Genomic DNA, 16,359 nt, shown 5'->3' with positions numbered 1-16,359 from the left:
TATAATCATGCGGATGACATAATCTGAATCGATTGTTATGTTAATTAAAGAAAATGGTATTGAATATATGCGGATGAACATAATCTGAATCGATCGATTGTTATAGTAATCAAAGAAAATGATATTGGATATGTGGTTTCGTCATTTTAAAACTTGAATAAGTCGAGACGGTAAAACTTCAACTGCATAGTTTAGTAATTTACCGAATTAATAAACAAACCAACCTATTCATGTTGGCTCATTTGAACCCTTTTTTAAATATTGCAGGTTTTTTATTTATTTTTTATTCATATAAAATTAAAGAAAATAAGTCGGGACGGTAAAAATATGCAATAAACAAATAAATTTGATTGGTAGAAGAGATTAATTTATTTAGAGCGGAAGGTGCGGATAATAGAGAGGTAAAAATAATACTAATCAAGGAAATAAAATAATTCTAATAAACCGAAATATTATTGATTTAATGAAGATAAAAAAAACACGAAGATTCATGAGTCAATTGCGTGTTGGGACATCTACCGTAAAGGATTTATATTAAAAAGGAAATTGTAGAGAGAGCCTCATAAGAGTTAGAAAATCATATGTTAAGCATGAAAATTATAAGCATTGTTGACTTTCTCTTGTCCATGTTTCATAGCATTTAAATTGAGCTCGATAAACTTCATATAATTATTCTATCTTAATCCAATCGACTCAACTTTACTTTAACTGACTGAAACATAAACAATATTGAAAGTCTTATCTATCAATGACTATTTTTACCAACAGATGCCATGTTTAGTTGACTCAAATAAGCTTCGATGTAATCAACTTCATAGATTATTAGGAACCTATTGTTCCTTAGTCAAAGGCTCCATAAGTCAAACAAGGCAGCGCTCAATGATGCTGCCTAAATACGCTAATCTAGATTTTAAGTCATCTAAATCTCATCATCTTTTAGGTCTTCCTTTCTCATAGTTATGCATTGCTTAAGAGTCCACCTCTATTGGAAGTCGTCCAAACTTATTTCACTTGTCATCCTTTGCTAAGTCACTTATTTAACCAACCTTCTACCAAATTGCTTTGTAGTTCACTTTCATGCCAAGTCTTCAGTCCTTGGAAATTCATCCATACTTTACTAGGTCACTTATAGAGCTCTACTTGTTTCAAGTCATCAAATCTTCTTGACTCATCAATTACTCATGCTCCTCCTCGTCCTAGAGTTCATCTTGCTAAAATTGTTTATCCTTTAGCTGTCTCATACCGTGCTTCATATCTTACCTCTTAGTCCATCTCATATTAGGCATTCAAGCCATTGAACCAACTTGATCCCACTAAAACATCCATGTAGTACAACCTAGTAAATCCAGACTCCCATCGATTAACACAGATGGTAAATTCGGTTGCTCCAATAGTAAATCTATGCTAATTTAATGCATACAAAGTAGTGATATATGCAATTCTAACTTAAGTCATTTATTTAAACACATTAAAATATTTTATTTACACACGGGTGCTTGGAACTCGATTTTATCAACACAAGATATGGTTGTCATCTTGACATTGTTGTCTTAGTCTTCATCACCGATCTTGTCCTTTAACCTTCGAGTTTCCATGGGGATATTTGAAGTCACGGTTAAAAATATGAATGAAATAAAGAGATGGAGATAAAGAAATTCTATTATGTATGAGTTATTAGTCTCATATTAGAAGTCTTTTGCTTTATTGTTAGTTTAAATTATTACACATGTATTAATGTTGTATATATATATATATATATATGGAGAAACTCTCTCAGCATGGATGCCTAAGTAAGGGTGCAAATTTAAGACCCAGATTGTATTGAACCAATGTTGACTCTTGTGCGAGCACGACCTATACACATCGAATGTTGAACTGGTCGAAACAAGATTTGCCCAAGTGAATAAACTAACGTTTTACCATCAATCTCTTTTCGCTACATGTTAAGAAGGTAACGGAAGTATTAATATGAATTAATAGTGATTCGATAATGTCTTAACATTAATGAAGACATTAAATCCATCATTAAATGACCATAATTTGATCATTTATTGCAGACAAGATGAGGACTTCTATATAATAAGGCTAGATCTTGAGCAAAAGATAGAGAGTAACAGAAGATAAGCGAAAGAGAAAGCTAAAAGAGCAGTAGGAAACGAACCTCTACCCACCCATGTTCTCCCACAAAACTCTCTCAGTCGTGCATTCGTTTAGCTGAACTACTCATGATAGCGCTGAGATGCATTCTCGATTCGCCACGAACAACAAGTGTTTGGTTGCATGCGTGGTTTTGTCGTTGTATCCTGGGAAACAGACAACCCGAGAGAACCTCGAAGCACAGCTGGAGGTGGGATAAATCTGTTTCAAGAAAATTGCTTTGAATGCAGCCCTCGGTATCTTAGTCAGTGAATTCTATTACCAACTCGGCGATCGACTGCGGATTATGCTGCGTACCGTATCAACTCCGAAACTCGGACCACCAGAAGTTTGGTAGAATCAGCCCCACTGACAGCTTGAAATTATCCGTTCAGGTCATCGCAACAGATAAGTTGAAATTAATTTTATATAATTTTAATTTAATAATTTCCTTCAATATCTTTAATAATAAATTGTCCAGCAACTACCAGGGGCGAAATTGTAAATTCCAAACAAAGAACCAATAGAGGCGAACTTCAGTGACAACCAACACCTCCACTAAATATATTTAGCGAAACTCAGGATTAAGAAGTAAGATGTAATTTATCAATTCTCAAGGGGGAAAACGAAAATATTTAGCTATAATTTTCTCAATGTAAAATGTAAGCCATCTGAACATCGTGATCCGACCGATTTCCGCCAAGTTTGACCAAATTCGTCAATAATATCGAGCCGAACCGGTCCAAATCAGAGCAAATTGAGCTCTAAACCGGAACTGCCGACCGGTTTTTTCTAAATACATAAATACAGAAGCAAGCACCAAGACAAGCATTGACTTTGACCATGCTCGCGAAGACAGCACCAGTCCTTCGTCCATGCTCTCTGTTTGTAATGCGCGCGGGTTCGCCGCTGCCACGCCGGCGATTCCGCCCTTGTCGGAGGGGCGCGTCGCCTCATGCGCGCATTGCACTACAGCGCGTATTTGTTGGTGCCCACGAGGACTCTTCTAACTTGTATGCTTCGGTGGATTCCTTCCTCTTTTGTCGCACAGCCGTTCTTTTTAGCATTTCCTTCTCTGATCTTATCCGCTGCCCGGCTATCTTAGGGTGTTTGTTTCTTCTTGTTTTTATAACAGCTAAAAATCCTTCTTTTGGTCTTCTCTGATTTAGGGTTCCTGTCACGCCCATAAATATTCCATCTTTAAGGTACCTTTGGATCAATTTTCCTTGCCAAGTTTGATCCTTTTGCGTTAGAATTAGCGCACTAAGTACGATTGTTTGTTTGTTTTCCTTTTCTCTAGTTTTTGTTGTGGTGACTTCTCAAAGATGGGAGTAGCTGAGGTATCGGAACTCACCGGGGGAGCCGAGAGGATCCCTAAGGAGGCAAAGAAGATCCTGTACGAGTTGGCTTCGAAATGGAGCAACGTCGCGGATTCCCGGGCGTTGGAGGTGGTGCAACTCGAGGGTGCGATGACGAACGCGGTGTACCAGGTCAACTGGCCAACCATGTCCAAGGACGGCGTCTCGCAGAAAGTGCTGGTTCGGATTTACGGTGAGGGGGTGGACGCCTTCTTTGATCGTGAGGGCGAGATCCGGACGTTCGAGTGCATGTCGCGGCACGGGCAGGGACCGTTGCTCCTCGGGCGTTTTGCAAACGGCCGGGTCGAGGAATTCATCAACGCTCGCGTATGTGCTTCATGCTCTTAAAAATCCCCCCTTTTATGATTACCGTTTTTGCTAATTAATATATGAAAAATCAAAAAATATTTTGATTGATGCTTTATGCATTTCCTGGTGGCATCAAAGTTTGAGAATCCGTATTATAATTCAGACATAGTTTGTGATGTTTTCAATCCTTTTGCATTAATGCCCATTAGACGTTCGTATTCTCTTGCACGGTTTCTAAGTAAAATGCGATTTTTACCTGTAAATTTTTTTGAGTATACTTGTTATAGTTCTTATCCAACGTCAAATAATCGTGACCAACAAAGGTTGATGATGATGACAACCACGAACTGCTGATTATTGTTCAATCAGATGGAATTTCTTTATGAAATTGTTCCTTGTGATGTCGTTGAGGCATCTGGTTCGTTATTTAAAGCATGATTCTTGATTCCTTCTTCCAGCTTCTATGAATTCTATAGTAGATGTTACTTTGGACATCTGCTTTGCACCTTATGCTTTATTCTGTTCCTATCTACTGGAAGCATAAAACTTATAGCATGATTTCAGTTCTACAAATTGTAGAAAAAAAGGAGTAAATTTAAGTTTATTACTCATAAAAACCAAGTAATAAAAAATGATTTAGTTAATTTAAATATTAATTGTGATATTGTCGTCAATAGAGCCCAATGGAGGGGCACCGGGTGCACCATTGGAATATTGATGATCTGGCTGTCTTAATCATGTATCTAGTAGCTGAATGAGATTAAAGCAATGGTGGTGAATTTATTGTGATAGTTCGCTGAGATTCTATCTCTCTCTAAATTGAAAAATATGATACCTTCAAGCTGTAAAGGCTGGTTATCTGAAATTATGTCCCTTAATTATGTGTTAGGGCCCATGGTATATACCACTAATGAATCATTTTAAGGATGTTCTTTTACATTTTGACTCGGTCCCTACTTTTCCTTCTTTAGCTCTCTATGGCCTTAATCTTGGCATTGCATACAAAAATTTAGTATCCTACTGTTGAAACAAGTTATATTTTTCTTTAGTGAAACTAAAGGACAAATGTGAGCTAGGAACAGATAAATAGATGCATGTAGAAGATACAAGTGTGCATAGCTATAGTATTCTGGGAAAGACATCCACCAAGCAGTGAAGTTTTTTAATAGGAAGTAAATCATTTAAGAAGAACGGTAGTGAAAGTATGAAATACTTGGTGAATAACACCACTAGTGCTAATGACTTGCCTGTTCAAGAAATATTGTGAAGCATGATTCCACAACATAGATATTCAATTTTCTGGAACTTGTCCTCCATAGTACACATTCCAATTCCAACAGATTCATTGTTACATGGATTGATTCTCTGGCGGTATTTTTTTGTTTTGACAATCTAATTGTCTTGGATTTCTGTTCAAGATTAAAATAAAAAAGTTGCTAGAGCATTAGAAGTCTTTATGGTTGGAAATTCATCTTTAATTTTAGGTTCCTTTTCTTAAGAAAAAATCCTCATATAATGTAGCAGATCATTGTGATTTTCTTCTGTAATTTTGATGGATGTAGACTTTCCTTAGTTTATAAGAGCACCAGATTCAACTTTATCTGTATTCTTCTCTAGTGAGGTGTTTTAGCCTCACTGTCATTTCCAGTTTTTTTTTTTTTTTTTAATTAGAAACTATCTGACTGATCTGTTCTTAAGGTATACATCCAAGTAGATGTACAAGAATACAACTTAGCTTGTATGCAAGGTGTGCTGCAACCTTTGATTGGTTTTTCACTGTTTTTTAAATGCATCTCAATTCTCATGGGACATAAGTTTCTGAGACATTCGGTCAGTGGACCAATTGTTGAATAATAGTAAAGTCAATTTTTTGCAACATGCTTTGCTTTATTTTGCTTATTCATGTTGCTTCTCATGTATCAACATCATCATCCTCATCCCAACTATCTGGGGGCGGGTACATGAATATTTTCATCCCCATTGGACTCTATGCAAGGCTCTAACATATATTATCCTCAGCTATACTGTGATACACAATTTCCATAGTTCAAGAAATTCCTTGTCTTGCAAATTTTTGACTATTTATATCTTGTCAACTTTATAGAGTGGAACCCCTCTGGATTAATTGTCTGAGTATAGTGATGATAATAAATATAGCTTTACTGCACACAAGGAAAACCGTATTTTTAAAAAAGTAACATTGTCATCTCAGAATTCAGTAGAGAAACCTGTTAATTGTTTTTTTAAAAAAAAAAAAAGAATAAGAAACTGAAGAATATCTTCTTCATACATGGTTAATTTTTTTAATAGATAAGTTACAGTTTATACATAATTTGCATATGTCCATTTTTTTGTATTCAGACACTTTCTGCAGCTGACCTTCGGGACCCCAATGTGTCTTCTCTGATAGCCTCAAAATTAAAGGAGTTCCATGATCTCAGCATGCCTGGTCCAAGGAAAGTCTCCTTATGGGAAAGATTAAGGTAAATCGTAGTTGTTTGGGTAATGTCAAGTTATTTGGTGGTTTTGAAGCTAGAGTGTAGCTCATATTTTATTGTCAGAAATTGGCTTAAAGGAGCTATCAGATTGTGCTCACCTGAAGAAATTGAAGAATTTCAGTTGAATAAACTTGCTGATGAGATAAAGATGTTGGAAAAGATACTGTCTGCAGAAGATCAAAGTATTGGGTTTTGCCATAATGATCTCCAATATGGCAATATCATGATGGATGAAGAGTTCAAACAAATGACAATCATTGTAAGTTATCTTTGTGGCCTTATTTTTTGAGATGATACCTATTATTGTTTGGTCTCTGCTAAACTTGTCATTTTCCTCAGACTTCTACTGAGCTGTTTATGGAAGGGTATCCATTCCAGCCCAGTTATTAGATTTTATTTTTTTGGTGTTATCATTATCTTACACTCTTACTAACCTTGCAATTAAAAATAACTTAAGAAGTCTTCTGTTTAATGTGGAGATGAGATCTTGTTTCTTGGTTCTCTTGTCCAGTACGTCTTGGCTTTTGTGATTAGCTCAGATCTCTTGGCATTTTGATTCAATCTCCCTACTTGCTCTTCATTTCTGTCGAGCATTTCTAAGCATGCAAAATTTTGCTTTCTAATTCCCGTCTTTTCCTTTTTGTTGTAGGACTACGAATATGCAAGTTTTAACCCTGTCGCATATGATCTTGCCAATCATTTCTGTGAGATGGCTGCTGATTACCATACACAAACACCTCACATTTTGGATTTCAACAAGTACCCAGGTTGCTGATTGTTGTGATATATGTTTCCATATAGTCTTATTATTGAGGTTTATACCCATGATATTCTTTCTTGTAAAACAGATGTTGAGGAGCGAAAAAGATTTGTTCAGACATATCTAACTTCTTCAGGTAATATATAGGATATCATGACAAACATTCTCACCCTAGTGGAGTCAGAAGCACCATGACTGAAGCATGGATTAAATACCTTTTTTTTCTTCTCTTTGTTCAATTATCACAATTCCAGGTGACAAGTTGATTGAGGCTGAAGTCGAGACAATGCTGCAGCTTATCGAGAAATATGCTCTTGCCAGTCATCTTCTTTGGGGCCTCTGGGGGATTATATCCGTAGGCTTGCTGTCTTCTGTTTACCTTCTACAATCTCTTTATTCAATACCATTGCCAAGTTGATTAATGCTCATTCCTTTCACCTATAGGAACGCCTTAACGAAATCGACTTCGAGTACATGGAATACGCAAGGCAGAGATTTCAGCGATATTGGTTGGTGAAACCTGAAGTATTAGGATCGAACTGAATTGTTTCTTATATAATCTACCTATTCTGCCATGTGATATAAGGCAAATGTTATGAAAACTGCAAATGGCCCAAAAGGAAACCTATCTCTTCTATGATTAAAGTTTAATTTAGTTTGTGCAAATTCAAAACCTTTTTTTTTCTGTTATTAAGTAAAGAAAATAATACTAAACTATCCTATTTATACTTCGCCTTTCAATAATGACCATATTAGAGTGGCTTCCTCGAGTATCAGCAGCAGGGGCATTCAAATATCCTGAAAATTCAGTCAAGGAGGGAAACAAAGAAAGTTGATCAATAAGTAGCTCATAGCAACATGAGTCACGGGTCCTTTATTACAAATAAACTGTCCATAATCCTTCTCTTATTGATAAAGAATTAACAGTCTCCACAAAGAATGGCTGTAAAAGAATTCGGTATACACTTGGACTCGTAATCGCACATGAACAATTTACGAACTAAGTAAAACTTGAATCAAAAAATGATATCGGGTCTATATGACTTTGTGCTGCTAGTTTGAGGCGAGCTAGAAGCTGAGAATCTGTGTAAATTGTAGTTCTCAGACCCTGAGACAGGCTGCTGTGGATATATGGCCGGTGCGATGTTCAGCAGCGGAAGTGGTGGTACATTGTACTTGATATCATCAGTGCTAAAATTGATAGAAAAGAAATGCATTAATCCCATGATTACAAATTGATGGGTATGTGCAGAAAATAAAATTTCTAGATTAGCCTAAGATGGCAGCAAAATGAAAGGAACTCTTTACTTTTGTGTATTCACTTAACAATCCTGCAGTCCTAGTATTCTTAATCTAGGAAATATACCTCAATCTTCTGTGAAATTGATCATCATCACTTGAGTTATTGAATGTTTGTAGAAGGGAGTTCTGCAAGGGGTTTATGGACCAAGGAGTAGGAGCTGGTGGTTCATCAGAGAAATATCTTCTCCTAATCAACTGAGACCAACATGATCTAATAATCAATAATCAATTGGAATGAAATAGCCACCAAAATCAACAGAACAATACAAACCACACGAAAGAACTTAATAACAGCTTCCTTATCATATCTGGCTTCTTTAGCAGCCTGCGGATGTGAATACAATTAGAATAGTTGTTCCATATAGTTAAAATGCAGACTAAACAGTTGAATTCCCTTATTTCTCACAAACAACAATAGAAGAGCACATATTAATTTTTTTTTAAAACACTAGAATTAGTGAAAGAAATTGAGTATTCTTCACAGTGACATTTGAAGATAAATGTTCGGAGAGGAATACTTTCGCCAGTATAAGGTCTAAACTATTTACGATACTTTCAATGAAATACTAGAGATGTAACTTCCTAGTTCAAGATTGAAAGCCTTCGAGTGATTGCTTTTCGCATCAACAACTGGTATTGTGTTTTCATGTAACTTCCAATTGGTCAGGTTTGGGTTAGTTATTTTTATATGTTTGACAAAGAGTTTAAATCAGATTTGATATGTATTTCAAGTAAGACCTTGAAATAGTGCACATGGAGTTCGTGAAGGTTAATGACTTGGTGCATTATAACTTTGATTCACAGTGAACCAACTCCGTAATAAAACTAATTACGATGATCAAAAATAGAAAGGAAGCCTAAAATTCTCATGGAGTATTGAATTATTGCAAGGATTCTGAGATACTTTTCTTACTGTTAAGAGGCCAGAAATTCCAGGAAAGCTATCAGTCAATGGAAGTTCTTCACTAGGAGGGAGAAACCCTTGCTTCTCAACCCAATGACGAGCAACATCAACAAGATTGCCACCACTCGCCCTCATTCTCTCTTTGGCAACAATGTCGTTCTTGTTAGCAATAACAAGATAAGGAACAGGAAGTCCTCCAGGACCACCAGATCCTGGAGCTGAAAATGTACCATTTGCTGCAATCTCGGCAGCCCACTTTTGCAAATTGGTCTTTGTCCTCCTTTGGGAGAGATCATGAACAAATATAACGCCTACGAAGGAAATTAAGTAAAAATTGTCTTCTTTCATGGATTCTCAGTAAATCATAGAGCAAGTTAATTCAAACAACATAAAAGATGCGGCATCTTACATGAAACTATGAGTTACCTTTATTACTATTTACTATTATATATTATGTAATATTAAACATTAATGACAGAAATTTGTCAGATAGTCTGTCATGATCAAGTAAGTTTTAATTAATATATTGGTGGTTCAAAAAATTTGCTTTCTACAATAGGAGATTTTCCAGAAAAATAAACTGTCAAAGTTACTGAAATATCAGTTGGATACTAATTAAATTATTATTTTCAAGTCATCAGCGATTCAAATAGCTTTTCTTTTTTTATATTCATGACGGATTTAATGAGATTTTGGGCCAAATGTATGTATTATGACGCTAAAGAAGTTTTTGTCTGAAAAATAATAATATATGATAGATGAAAAGAATGCAAGTCCTGATTCCAGTATCATGTATGTTCCATCTTACAAGAGTTAAAGAATCTGAATAACTAAAATAAAGCATACATCGTAGAAGATAGGTACTAAAGGTCCTAGAAAAAAAAATCCCACAAACTTGTGGTAGATATGTGCCTACAGGCAATCAAAGTATATTTCTTATTTAACATCCTATGCCATCAGCTTGTAAATTGGTAATATGATATTAGCAAATTCCCAGGTTGCCCCCTATGAAATACTCACCTAGGTCAATTTTTGTTCCACTAGAATACCTAAAGCTATGTACTTTAAAGTTTAAACCAATTGTAAAGACAATGAACTAAATCTGCTAGTTATTTCAACTTTAATTATCTGAACATACAACAGATCGAAGTACAATCATTCAATGTTCAAATACAGACTAATCATTATCACCATCAAACTGTGATCTGAACAATTGTGTTCATATATCAACCTATAACCATTAATGGAATGCGAAGAAATCCCTATCCCTTAAATGTTTGACTACTTGTGCATTTTGTATGGAAACATGGCAAAGAAGCACCAAGCATTTATAAGAAATTCTTTCATTAAATCACCACTCTACCAGAATTAACATGCTGCCAACCATTCCATTCGTGTCATTCACACAGATATTTCTCTCATGAAGTCAATGATGTCAAAAGTGAAATTCAGTACTAGATAAACTAAATGAAAAGGCATAAGTACCATTAATTTCTCTATAGAAAAGAGATCGACAATCCTTGTAGCGTTCATGCCCTGAGACATCCCACAGCTCGATAAAAAAATCTCTTTGTGAATCCACATTTAAGCTATTGGAGGAACTACTAGCACTTCCATATGAAATATGCTGGTAAGATAACACTAGATTTATAAGCAAACAATGACAGAAACAACATACCCTAAGAGAAACTGAGCTTAAACAATGAGTTACCTTGATACCAACTGTACAACCAACTGTTTGAGAAGGTCGAGAAATTGAAGCACCTTTCAAGATTAGGTGTACTAGGGATGTCTTTCCAACGCCTAACACAAGATTGAATATCACACTCAAGTGGTTAACAACAAGAACTATCCATAATAACCACACTCCACATGCAAAACTCCTAAAAGTTAAAAGGTTATGGTATAAGTGCATGAATATATATATATATATATATATATATATATATATATATATATATAGCAGTCTACCACAGGATTGAAGTTCACACTTACGTGGTTAACTACAACAGTTACCCAGACATAATTGCAATTCATAGACACGACTTGTATAAGTGCATGAAGATATATACATTAATTTGCAATGCAAGGTTTTCGAAATCATTTGAAAAACTAAACAAAGAAAAAGCAACTGATCAGGCTTCAAGTCATTAACAAAAATGAATGGCGTGTTTCTCCTAATCATTGGGCATTTGAAACAATTCCCAATAATGAAACTTAGAATTACAATCTTACTGAACTCATGATGATTCTAAAAGAATGTTTCAGTTCTTATAACAACTAGATTCATCCAGAAAAGGAAATAATTAGTTATCTAAAAAGCCTCTGATTGGGTTATTTTTGTACTTTACTGAAATGCATGCCAAAGTGAATCTTAATTTTTGATAAGTCAAGTATTTATTAGGCCATCATACCTTGTCAGCAAAAGCTAGCAACCATATCTTGTCAGATCAGTTTCACAAACTTCTTGAGATGAATCACCACTTTTTAATTTCGAAAAGTTGGTCTACAAATGCATATATACACAGCAGATGGGGTTCATTTAGGTCATTAACCTTAATGTCATACCAATAGTATTCGGCTCAAATCATAACAGTAAAAAAAATATCTAGAGAAATTAAACAATGAATTGGAATATACATTGACAGATAAGGGAAGAAATCTAATTGTTTATCTCAAAACCATTCGCTTTAAAAAGAGTTAATGGCTAAAAGTCTTAAAGACTCGGAAATAAGAGCAAAGAAGAAAACGTACGAAAACAACTACTGCATAATGTTTATTTCTTCAATCACCATTAGCAAATTGGTATAAAATGGTAAAAAGACCATCTACAGGAGGGGATCTGTTTCAGAAATGAAGTACCTGAATCGCCAACTACAAGAACACGGACCTGCCCAAGAGGAGGGCCGCTGTTGTACTCCCAGCTACTGTTCTCCCTCTCCCTCTGCCTCCAAAACATGGTAGTTGCGCACAGATCCTTGGATCAGAATAAACACCTCCTCAGCTAGGGGCAAGCAGAATCAAGATCGACTTCCTGCAGATCGAAGACGGAGAGGACCGGTTGCAACGTCACCTCGCCAAATTGAGCATCATCATCCAGGAACGCCAACAAATTAAAAGACTCAAAATCACAACGAGAAAAGCATCGGCGTTCGATCGCGATCCAGCAGGAAATGCAACCGTGCGCACCTTCTAGGATCAAGAAGGCATGACGATGGAGAGCCCGAGAGCTAAAGCAATCGTGAGTTTGAGAGATCTTTGGCTTAATTTTTCCTGATTATTATTATTTTTTTCTTCTTTTGATCCATTTTCATTCATTTGGTTTTCCACTCACGCGAGTAAAAACAGAGACGGTGCAGGAACACGCATAGTTGTGAGATGGGCTGGGCCTCCGTGGCATTTTATTAGGAAGTCGGGACACGGGTATATCCTTTTGTAATAATAATAATAATAATAATAATTATGCGTGTTCCTGCACATAAAAGAAATATTTATAATTATCATAATCATTATCCGTGACTGGCCTTTGGAATAATAACAATCATAATCATAATAATAGACTAGGTAGACAATTTATAATTATCGTCCATTTATGATCGCCGATTAAAATCTAGTCATAATTATTTGTGATCTCTTTTTAATTTCATCGTCCTCCCAAATTATAATTTGGGTATGATCGAAAGCCGTCAATAGTGGATAAGTGGTCGGGCAACTTGACGTCGAGCAGGGAATTCAGAAATTTAAAGATAGTCAATTATGATAATATGAGAAATTATGATAATATGAGAGGATGATGAATTCTTTAGATCATAGTTAATTATGATCAAATGAATTATTATAATGATAAGTGATTCATTTTTTAATGTATTTTTTTTTTATATATAGATCAAGAGATCTGGATTCTCGAGGCATGCCCTAAGTGGTTATTTAGAACGATAACGACTAAGGGATAAGGTTTGTGCTCACGTTGGTTCAAAATATATATAATTAAATAAATTAATTAATTAAAATAATTCATTAAATTAAATTAAATTAAATAAATAAACGTGAAAATAATTCCGTAGTTAATATTCATGAAAAAGAATAATAAATGATTCATGAACAATATTTAATGAGAAAAAAACATAAAAGTTTATTAACTCTACCGGGAAATATGACTCTACTTATTGCTATATGTATAGATGTTTATCTCAATAAATTTTAGGATTAGTTTTTAATATGTATAAATATTTTGTCTAATCTCTTCATCTAAAGTGATGCCATAATAGAAAATATGCTCTTTGTAATTTATCTCTTTTCAGAGAATATGATGTCATTTTAAGGGACTGTTAAGGTGACGAGTTGACTTCAATTTATAGGAGAAAATCAATCTAATATTAATTTTGTTTTTTTTAAAATTAGTTTCTATTTTTTAAATCAAAATAGCATTTATTAAAAGTGAAAAAAAATCTATTCACTTTTATTAATCTAAAGAAAAAAAATATTTTAATTTCTCCTATAATTTAGGTTTGCTATGAGAGATTATTTGCAGCGTAAATATTTATTAAAATTTACATATAAATACAAATGAACACTTCAAATGGAACTTTTGATTTATGCTAATTTGAAATGAAAATATATTTTTTTTACTTTACTCATGAATAGTTAATAATTTAAAAGTATTTATATTCATAGTTTCCTTCTTATTAGAAAAACGAATAACAAATTAGGGTAATGGGAAGCATACTGATTAAAAATAAGAAATTGATGATTTAAAAAAAAATAGAATGATAAACGAACAAGATATTTCTGAATAAGTAAGATATTTGTATGGATAAAAACTTATTTATATTTTATTGGATCAAAGTTCATTGAATTAATTTATCCGGTAGACAAATTAAGAAAAGACCAAGATTAGTCGGGCGAATAAATTTTATGTGCGATAATTTTTAAATAAAAAAAACAAACTCAATTTAAATTTGATAAAAAAATAATAAATAAATTTTAAAAGGCTTAATAAAATAGATGATCCAGAGTACAGCTCAGATTATTTCTCACTCTCTTTTTTTTCGAGATCACTAAACAAGGTAACATTGTGCCTAAATTTAAGACATGAAAAATAAGTCCAACGTCCGACACATTCCAAATATAGTAAGAATGTCAACGGCCCCCTAGATCCTCCTTTCCCTCGTAACAATCCAAATCTAATCCCTCAACTCCATGCCAACACTAGCAACCCACCTTCATCCCAAACCTCTGGTGGCCAACCTCCCTTGTCGCTTCCTCTTCCTCGCTATTTAAGCAGCTACCTTCTTCCTCCCATTGCTCCATCTTGGGTCACCAACAATGGCCCTCTCCTCTTAGGCTTCACCTCTCCCCTTCTATTTCGAACGCAGATAGATCATAGCTAGAAAGAAATAGCTAGGGGGAGAGGAGGAAGCCGCCATGGAGTCATCAAGGCCAAAGCTCCTCTTCCTCTGCTTCATCTTCTTGGCCTCCGCTGCCTCCACCACCGCCCACATCGCCGAGTACGATGAGTACTGGGAGAAGAAGGCGGCGCTGGCCCGCGCCGCGTCCCAAGCCGCCTACAACCCCAACCCCGAGTCCGTCGCCAACACCTTCAATGCCGATGTCCACAGGTATGATGGTTGTTTTTAGATTTTCCATTAACACAGAGGATTTTTAATTTTGGTTAATTTCGAATCGGAAGAGAGATGGATAAGGCGGAGGTGGAGCATGCGATCATGAACAGCACGAGGAGAGGGCTGCGCGGGAGGAAGAAGAAGGGCGGGCCGTGCGTGGCGACGAACCCGATCGACCGGTGCTGGAGGTGCCGCGGCGATTGGAACAAGAACCGGAAGCGGCTGGCGAAGTGCGCGAGGGGGTTCGGGCGGCACACCACCGGCGGGCTGGCCGGGCGGTTCTACGTCGTGACCGACCCGAGGGACGACGACATGGTGAACCCGCGGAAGGGAACTCTGCGGTGGGGCGTGATCCAGAACCGGCCGCTCTGGATCATCTTCGCCAAGGACATGATCATCCGCCTCAGCGAGGAGCTGATCGTGAACAGCAACAAGACGATCGACGGCCGCGGAGTCAACGTCCGCATCGCCAACGGCGCCGGCATCACCATCCAGTACGTCCACAACGTCATCCTCCACAGCCTCCACATCCAGGACATCACGCAGGGGAACGGCGGCTTGATCCGCGACTCCGAGACGCACTACGGCCTCCGCACCCGCAGCGACGGCGACGGCATCTCCATCTTCGGCTCCACCAACATCTGGGTCGACCACGTCTCCATGTCCAACTGCGGCGACGGCCTCATCGACGCCATCATGGGCTCCACCGCCATCACCATCTCCAACTCCCACTTCACCCAGCACAACGACGTACGGACACAAACACAATTCATCGAATCGACCACAAACTAACAAAATCTCTGCTTCAGGTGATGCTGTTTGGAGCTAGCGATGCTTACTCGCCCGATGCGCTCATGCAGATCACCGTCGCCTTCAACCACTTCGGGAGAGGTCTCGTTCAGAGAATGCCAAGGTACGTATTTCTCGATCGATCGTCTTGCTCGATATATATGATCACAATTCACAAACTAATTAATGTTCTCTGCAATAATACCGTCGGCGAAGCAGATGCCGGTGGGGATTCGTCCACGTCGTGAACAACGACTACACCCACTGGCTGATGTACGCGATCGGCGGCAGCAAGCACCCCACCATTCTCAGCCAAGGGAACCGATTCTTCGCTCCACCAAACATCCATGCCAAAGAGGTAATTAATTAATTAATTAATTAATTAAGAAGCAAATACCTGCAGCCTCATTTTCTAAACTCGATCGTTGCAGGTGACGAAGAGAGAGTACTCGCCGGACAACGTCTGGAAGGACTGGAGCTGGAGGTCGGAAGGTGACCTGATGCGGAACGGAGCGTTCTTCGTGCCGTCGGGAAGGGACCCGGACAAGTCGACGTTCGACCAGAAGGATCTGATCAAGGCGAAGCCGGGAACGTTCGTGGCCAGGCTCACGCGCTACTCGGGCTCCCTCGACTGCGTCCGAGGCCAGCCCTGCTAAATGCATGCATCATATAATTTTAATTG

At 37.0% G+C, this 16,359-nt stretch overlaps 3 protein-coding genes across 4 annotated transcripts; 2 read left to right on the top strand and 1 right to left on the bottom strand.

Moving 5' to 3' along the window:
• The first annotated feature begins 2,962 nt into the window (after positions 1–2,962).
• Positions 2,963–7,734, top strand: LOC122038648 (probable choline kinase 2). Its single transcript, XM_042598488.1, has 9 exons — positions 2,963–3,149; positions 3,306–3,341; positions 3,437–3,821; positions 6,165–6,286; positions 6,365–6,560; positions 6,951–7,068; positions 7,150–7,197; positions 7,316–7,416; positions 7,506–7,734. Exons 1-9 carry the CDS (start codon positions 2,980–2,982, stop codon positions 7,602–7,604), a joined length of 1,275 nt encoding a protein of 424 aa, XP_042454422.1. The 5' UTR covers positions 2,963–2,979; the 3' UTR covers positions 7,605–7,734.
• Positions 7,735–7,950: 216 nt separating this feature from the next.
• LOC122038649 (small GTPase LIP1-like) lies at positions 7,951–12,590 on the bottom strand. 2 transcript variants are annotated; one of them, XM_042598489.1, is made up of 7 exons: positions 12,130–12,590; positions 10,979–11,070; positions 10,753–10,894; positions 9,277–9,578; positions 8,635–8,688; positions 8,428–8,558; positions 7,951–8,258 (listed from the first exon to the last, which is right to left on the bottom strand). In XM_042598489.1, exons 1-7 carry the CDS (start codon positions 12,224–12,226, stop codon positions 8,078–8,080), a joined length of 999 nt encoding a protein of 332 aa, XP_042454423.1. In that variant the 5' UTR covers positions 12,227–12,590; the 3' UTR covers positions 7,951–8,077. The 2 variants fall into 2 exon arrangements, with proteins under 2 accessions (XP_042454423.1, XP_042454424.1); XM_042598490.1 differs by having other exon boundaries at positions 7,951–8,252; positions 12,130–12,589.
• Positions 12,591–14,691: 2,101 nt separating this feature from the next.
• Positions 14,692–16,333, top strand: LOC122007929 (pectate lyase-like). The gene is made up of 5 exons (XM_042563470.1): positions 14,692–14,885; positions 14,957–15,638; positions 15,698–15,801; positions 15,897–16,035; positions 16,109–16,333. The coding sequence occupies exons 1-5, from the start codon at positions 14,692–14,694 to the stop codon at positions 16,331–16,333; spliced, it is 1,344 nt and encodes a 447-aa protein (XP_042419404.1).
• The last annotated feature ends 26 nt before the right edge of the window (positions 16,334–16,359 follow it).

Source organism: Zingiber officinale, chromosome 1A (genome assembly GCF_018446385.1).
Source record: "Zingiber officinale cultivar Zhangliang chromosome 1A, Zo_v1.1, whole genome shotgun sequence".
NCBI lineage: Eukaryota > Viridiplantae > Streptophyta > Magnoliopsida > Zingiberales > Zingiberaceae > Zingiber > Zingiber officinale.
This window is presented reverse-complemented; position numbering and strand designations above follow the sequence as displayed.